The 7,565-nt window shown below is 47.0% G+C and overlaps 1 protein-coding gene across 3 annotated transcripts in view; it reads left to right on the forward strand.

Annotated features, from left to right (window-relative positions):
- Positions 1-6,142, forward strand: part of RUBCN (rubicon autophagy regulator) — a 57,287-nt gene extending 51,145 nt beyond the window's left edge. For all 3 annotated transcript variants that reach the window (XM_060010835.1, XM_060010833.1, XM_060010834.1), the window contains 5 exons: positions 416-654; positions 1,194-1,255; positions 1,712-1,865; positions 2,996-3,089; positions 3,316-6,142. In XM_060010835.1, the coding sequence (XP_059866818.1) occupies positions 416-654; positions 1,194-1,255; positions 1,712-1,865; positions 2,996-3,089; positions 3,316-3,494 (728 nt within the window). In that variant the 3' untranslated portion in view covers positions 3,495-6,142. The remainder of the gene's footprint in view (positions 1-415; positions 655-1,193; positions 1,256-1,711; positions 1,866-2,995; positions 3,090-3,315) is intronic.
- Positions 6,143-7,565: the final 1,423 nt, after the last annotated feature.

The following is a 7,565-nucleotide window of genomic DNA, read 5'->3' on the forward strand; positions in this document are numbered from 1 at the left end:
TCAGAGAAGTAGTAAGAGGAGGTGACAGAGCAGAACTGGGGAAAGGGAAAGAAGAGGCCTGGAGGACGGAAAGGGGTACTACTAGGCAACAGTGCTGGTAATCAGAGGGAAATGATTTCTAGGAGCCCATTACCAGGATTGTGTACTGGAGAACCTTGTGTACCCTCAGCCAGGTCCTTGGAGGCTGGATCTTACCAACTGTGGCAGCACTTGTTTCCTCAGCGGCCTCCAGGCTGGGACACAGAAACCACAAGCCCCACTATGTCGGTTTCTGGCAGCTTTGGGAGCTCAAACAGAGGTGGCTGGAGCCCACTGGCCATCCCTTCCTCCTCTTTCAAAAGGAACAGCAGGGCTGCCTCACCAGCTTATAGATGGGAAAGCCACCTCTGACCTTCTGACTTTCCGTCTTTTTCAGATTACATCAAGCGGCTGCGGTACTGCGAGTACTTGGGCAAGTACTTCTGTCAGTGCTGCCACGAGAATGCCCAGATGGTTATCCCCAGCCGAGTTCTGCGCAAGTGGGACTTCAGCAAGTACTACGTCAGCAATTTCTCCAAGGACCTGCTCATTAAGATCTGGAACGATCCTCTCTTCAATGTGCAGGACATCAACAGTGCCCTCTATAGGAAGGTCAAGCTGCTCAATCAAGTCCGGGTAAGACCCTTGAAAAGGTCACGTCGTAGATTACCCTCTGTTCATAGAGGTTGCCCAATATCACCACACTCCTCTTTGTCGCTATGGTAGCGCTGTGACCATCTCATCATTCTCACTTTCTCTACGTACTTCTTCATGCCATTTTCGAGGTATCTGTCTAGTTAGAGTCTCGAACCTGGCAAGGTAGCTTGAAAGCTATAGATAACGATGGCAAAAGCAGGATTTCTCCCTTCCCTGAAAATGTTACTGAACGGAGAATGGGGTGTTGGGTTGGAAGTTCAGATTCTGGACTTCTCAGCAGCTCCCAGCTGTGTATGTGATCTGGGCAGACTGACCTAGCAGAGGGCCCTGCCCTGACTGGGGGTGCCTTTGAAGCGAGTTGTTGAGTTACAGGTATAGAGAACAGTCTGGCTCTGGCTGCCTCGTGCAAAGCCTCCAGACACGCAGGGTTTAAAGGTACTGGCCTTTCTAACGGTGGTTTCTCTCCTCTTTACACCCCTCTGACTCCCCACCTACCACCACAATGCCGTTCTCTTCAGCTGCTGCGGGTCCAGCTGTGTCACATGAAGAACATGTTCAAGACATGCCGACTGGCCAAAGAGTAAGTCTTGTGTGGAGGCCAGAGGCCTCTGGCTGAGCTAATGTCTCTGAAAGAAACATGTCCCAGCATTTGGCCCTTGTTATGTGAAGCAGGAGAGTAGGGGGATCTTGCAGAAAATTCCAGAAATGGTCAATGAGAAGCCTACAGCAGTAACTGTGTCTGTGTCCCTCTCTCTGGAAGGGGAGATCTGGTTATTCTACCCAGGGCAGGCCCACCACTCTTTGCAGGCTGACATGCATCACTACAGAAGGGCCTAAAAGTCACTTCTGCCCTCCAGACACCTGGTGGTATGGAGGGTTGAGGTGGCCTGGGCTGGCTGAATGTTACCCACCCTCATTACTCTGCCTAGGACGCTTTTCTTCCCTGTCCTGCTTCTGGATAGAAATCCTTCTGCCCTGATGTGCCACACACAGTGTTCGTTCTCCGCTCCCACCCACTTCCCCTCATTTCCTGCAGGCTTCTGGACTCCTTTGACACAGTTCCAGGCCACCTGACAGAGGATCTCCACCTGTACTCGCTGAATGACCTGACTGCAGCCAGGAAGGGAGAGCTGGGGCCCCGGCTCGCTGACCTCACCAGGGCGGGGGCTGCCCACGTAGAGCGATGCATGGTAAGAAACTCTCACTTTAACATGCTGCTGGGCCCTTGCTTCAGGACACCGAGAGTAGCGTGCATCCAGGGTTCTTGGCATTTAGTTCCAGGAAGTTGAATTGGCTTGTCAACACTGTGAGAAATACTGTACAGGATTGCTCTTCCCTGGGTTGCTGAACAGCTAAATCATCCAGCTCTAAGGAACCTAGAATTAGAAGACGATCTGGTGCTGGCATTTCTCCTGGGAAACGGGCAGGACTAAGCAGGCCTTCACTAAAGAATTGTCATGATGTGAGAGGAAGACCCTGGATTAGATTCTGGAGAGGGACTGGGTCTTGGCTTTATCATTTTCAATCACTGTGATCAAAGGAAATACTTTGCCCTCTCTGAGGTAAGCCTCAATTTTCTTGTCTCTAAAATGGAGATAATGATTAATACCCACTGTCCTTTCCTCTCAGTATTTTTGAGGACTGATGAAATAATTTATGTGAAAGCATTGTGTAAACTTAAGTATTCTATAGATGCAAGTTATCATTGTTCTTGATGTATCCAACATACCAGAAATTCATAAATTCCATATTTAGAATTTCCCATCTTAGAATATGTCCAGTTTGTGTTCCTGTAACAGTCCCAGAATTAGAGCTTAAAATGGGGCATATGTAGAAGTCCCATGTAGCAGGGGGCATTGGAAAGACTTCACCGTAACCTGACTCAAGGCTGGGTGTTATTTTGGAGAACTGTACTTGCCTTTACATTTTACCTTAATTGGTTGTGTTTCCTATTTCAAAATAAAATCATTACCCAGGCTGGAATTTTGACTTTAGGAAGCCCTTTGTGGCATCGTTCCTTCCTTCTTTTCATCTCTTCTTTGAGAACCACTCTCACGGCTGGAGTTTCTCAAACTCATGCCTCTCTTGTCTTCACCTTAAAGCTTTGTCTAACACTGCCCGGCAACACTGCCCAGCCCTGGCCCCAGTTTGGCTATCATGCTAAGTCCAGCCTGGGTCTCTTTCCTGAAGGTGGGAGAACACGTTCGAGTCCCTCAAGACTTATTTATATCTTGCTCCTCCCCTCGCTTGTGTTCACCCTCTTGGCCAGGTCCTGTGGTGTGCTTTGCCTCATTTTGCTGCCTGTGTCTTTCCTCTCCAGCTTTGCCAAGCCAAGGGCTTCATCTGTGAGTTCTGTCAGAATGCGGATGACATCATCTTTCCCTTTGAGCTCCATAAGTGCCGGACCTGTGAAGGTGAGGGCTGGTGCCCGGTGGGGTGGGCAAACAAGACAGAACACAAGGCTCATTTATTGCCCGTCAGCCACCCCTATTAGTAAGAGTTTGGTTTGGTTCAGCAGCTCCCTGTGTTTCCCCACAGGTGCACCAAGCCGTGGTGTGAGAAGGGTTACGGCAGCGACTTGCTTCCAGTTCGAGATAATACAAATTGTTCTTTTCTCTCTCCCCTTCCCAACTTGAATAGAGTGTAAAGCGTGTTACCATAAAGCTTGTTTCAAGTCTGGAAGCTGTCCCCGCTGTGAGCGGCTGCAGGCCCGGCGGGAGTTGCTGGCCAAGCAGAGCCTGGAGTCCTACATGTCAGACTCTGAGGAAGAACCCACCGAGGCCTTGGCCCTGGAGGCCGCCATCCTGGAGACCACCTGAAGAAAGCACGTAAAGCGCTCTTCCTAGGGGCTAGGGTCACACATAGTGCAGAACTGAGCCACCTTTTTAAGGACTTTCCCCACTTTTTTTTTTTTTAATTATCATCATCATTATTAATTTTTACGACCTGTCTAATGTCCATGTACAGTCAACCTTATTTAGGTTGGTGGGGTCCAGTCTGTTGTGACAATTTATAGGTACCAAGTATTTCCATCAGAACTGACACATGGGTCCCTAAGTGAAGCTTCTAGTGCCTCTGTCAGGAAAATGGACAGGGAGACCCAGTTCTTCCGACATCCATGGCCTTCTCCACTTGGACCAGATCTGGTTTCAGCTGCATCTCAAGTATCATTTCCAGTTTTATTTTGTTGTAATTCTGGAGCTTCTGAGCCAGGCCTTTCTCAGCGAACTCACTTCTCCTTTGCTGCTGAAACAGGAGGTTGGAGTTTTCTCTCTCCCAGTCCTGGAATAGGGTCAGACTGCCCTGAGGAGAAGCAGCAGAGAATGGGACTACATCATGGGCATTCTTATTTAGGTGTTTTTGAGGCCATAAAAACAGCGTTATTGCTACCTTAGAATTTTCAGAGACCTCAAGGAGGCAGTGATGACTTCCTTGTTTGAAATATTCTAGGCATAGATGATGTCACAGGCTGACTTTCTTTATCTACCCTGGGGGACTTGACACGAAGAACAGAACTGATACTTAGACCAGGCCCATTTCTAGCATAAGTGACGCTACAACTCTGTTGTTTAAGGAGCATTTATTCAGTCAGAGGGGCTGTTGGCCTCCTCTTAGGTGATCAGGTCCCTTTCAGTCAACATAGCTCTGGTGCAGGTTTGATCTTTCAAGCTCAGGCAAGTTCCTGACACCATCCTAAACTGAGGACAGAAACCCCATCCACCATTTTATCAGTGGGTCTCTTGCCACTGTGTCCTCTGTTAGGTGGTCAGTGTGGTTCTGAGTAGAAGCCTGGCCCAACTCCTTGCTCTCCCTCCGCTCCTGAAGCACAGCTGGGACCCTCCCTGGTGGCTGATCTCTTGCGTTAGTTTCTTTTGTCAAAGTTGAGGAAAAAGCTTCTTGCTGTTAGTGGTGTCAGACAACTTGGCAGTTTGTGGATGTGAGCGCGAATGTTCCCGTGTTCTTGGGATAACAAGAGCCTTTATGCCAATTATGCACTTAACTCTTTAGCCTGGTGATATTCATGTGTTCACTCATCCTTTTCTTATTACTAACTTTAACACACACACACACACACACACACACACACACACACACCCTTTTTTAATGTGTGTTTTGATGGGAAAAGTTTTTGCTGGGACCGAGTATATGTTTGTCATATTCTTTAAGTTGCTGTACTTCCTGACCTGTGTGTAAAACACTGGTCAGGATCACTGCTCTGAGGGCTGGCAGCTCTGTGAACTAAAGCCCAGAGCATTTTTGTTTTGGGACTGACTTCTTCCTGGATGCCTGTCTTTCCGTAGCTGGTTGCTTGTAAGAAAAACTTGCTGTGGGTGCTACCCCAGGAAGCTGAACAGAAAGTTGCACATGGTTGGTGGAAGCTGATGAATGCCTGAGTTGGAGGCAACCAGGAGTCTCACAGGAAGTCGAAGGGGCAGTAAAGTAACAGCCAGAGCTGAGGCTCCACCAGGACAAGAGGGAGCAGGGAGGAATTGACTTCTGGTGTTGGTCCCTCTGCTTCAGACTTGCGATCTGAAGGCTACTTCAGGCTGTTCTCCCTTCAGTTCACGGGTGGGGCGGAGGGGCTGTGAAAGCCAAGGCCTCCAGCCCAGCCCAGTTTTGAAGGGCGGACTAGAAGCTCCCTTGTCCTCAAGGAGCTTTGGGAATGACCCTATGAGACTCAAGTCTCACTGAGGATTAGGCCTCGGATTCAGACTAAGGGCTTTGTGAAGATGGTGAGCTCTACTTCCACTTTCGGTTTAAATTACAAGTCTAGCTCCTTACTCCAAGTCACTACACTGGAGGAGAGATATACTCTTATTATTGTCGTGCGTGTTTCATATAGCATAGGATCAAAGGATGGAAGATGCTGACACTGTTTCTAAAGCTGAGCTCAACAATCTCACCCTCCTGGTTTTTCACTTATTTTTCTCCACCTCTCTCACCTCATCCCTTTAGGTTGCATATCTGTTTTAGTGACCCTGACACTGTGCTGTCATCACTGTCCAAATACCCATTTATTTATTTATTTGAGAGTGGGGAGGGGGGAGAGGAAAGAGGATGAGATTTTTTGAAAGCACTTTGCAACTTATCAGTATCTGAAAATCCCTGCTGTTGTGGGGAGAAGCTTTGAATGCACTGAAGAGAGTTCCTTCTGAATGAAATGGGAAGGAAGAAGTGTTTTTTTCTATAAATAAAGGGAAAAAGAAGTTTGCTTACAAGGTGGAGACAAGATTTAAGACATAGCAGAAGAGTGGAAGGCAAATACTTTCCACTTAAATGAGGCTGTTATTGACTTTCTCTACCAAAGCTTTAGAGCTTCTGTTGAATTAACATAAAAGGAGCAAGAGTCTAAATGGAGATGTTCTGGGGTGTGTACAACTCGTGTTCCGAACTAGGTTTCTACTTGTTATAATTCATACACAGCCTGACAGTTCATTGTCGTCATTAATAAACTAAGGAAATGAAATTCTGCCTTTTATTTGCCTGCCTTGACTATCAGGAACTGGTATGGAGTGTCCACTATAAAGCAGGCGTGTCTGAAAATTCAGGAAGTTTCTGTGTATTCATGCGAAGAAAACTGGACCTTACAAGTCAGGAAACATAGATTGGAATGCTTTGTCACTGACTTGCTGTGTGACCTTGAGCAGATCACTTCACCTCTCTAGATTTCTATGTCTTCGTGTACGAAGCACTTTGTGGCACTTTCCAATGCACGGGGTGTGCCCCGTACCTGTCCCCTTGGTGTAGCTGTCGCTTAAAGCGAGGTAAATCTTCCTCTCCACAACATATGAATTGTCTTAGATGCTTCAGTTCCCACTTCTGTGAACAACCAGCTCTGAGTTTCTCTTTTATGCTCCTGGCCCGCTGGAGCTCCAGCTCTACCCTGCAACTTTCTGAACACTTCCCCCTTCGGTGTCCCTTGCTTAGCTCCAACCAGTATGTCTAAAACCAACATAAGTATCATATTTCCCCAAACCTAACCATTAGTCACCCCGGTTTGAAAATTTAGTTTCTTCCTCTCTGAGTCAGGTGGCACTTTTGGCTGGGAAAGCATTATCTCCTTCCCCACCCCCTGTCGTCAAGTTATGTTGATTTTTCTCTTTAAAGTGAATGTATCTCATTCCTTTTCTACCACTAGCACACAATTTCAGCTTCTTATCTTAAATCTCAACCATCGCCAGCCACTCCCGTCTCTTCCTATTTAATCATCCGTCTAATACTTGGGTACCTACTGTATGCTGGTTTCTGTGCTAGGCTCTGGGGCTATCGCATGGAGCAAAACAGAGACAGTCCCTGCCCCTTAAGGCACTCAGGGTCTTGTGGGGGAGACAGACATTGCCCAAAGTTACCAAAATGAATATGTAATTACAAGCTGTAATAGCTATGAAGGAAAAGAGTCACTGCAGTTAAAAAAATAAATAACAAGGATACCTAATTTAGATTGGAGAGAAATAAGGCCCCTGAGAAGGTGATACTTCCACCAAGACCCCCAAAATGAGGCTCAGGGTAGGGAGAAAAGGGCTCCAGACTGGGACTAGCATATACTGATGGTCCTAAGACAGGAGTTTGGGCAAGGAACTGCAAGAAGGACTTACTAAGAATTTCAGATTGTATTGTAAGAACATGGGGCACCAAAGATTTTAGATTTTATTCTGAGAACATTGGAAAGCCATTGAAGGGTTTTAATCAGAGGAGTGAGTGATCTGGTTAAAATGTCAGCAGCCGCTTTGCAGAAAATAGAGTAAAACAAGAGTGGAAGTGGTAGATATCCTAAGGAGATGGCTGCAGTAGTTCAGGAGAGAAATTATGTTCGTTTGGATGAGGGTGTGGCATAGCATTGTCACTGTCACCTCATTAGCCCAAAACCTCTAGAAACAAGATAAATTCCA

The sequence above is a fragment of the Delphinus delphis genome, chromosome 4, assembly GCF_949987515.2.
Source record: "Delphinus delphis chromosome 4, mDelDel1.2, whole genome shotgun sequence".
NCBI classification, from domain to species: domain Eukaryota; kingdom Metazoa; phylum Chordata; class Mammalia; order Artiodactyla; family Delphinidae; genus Delphinus; species Delphinus delphis.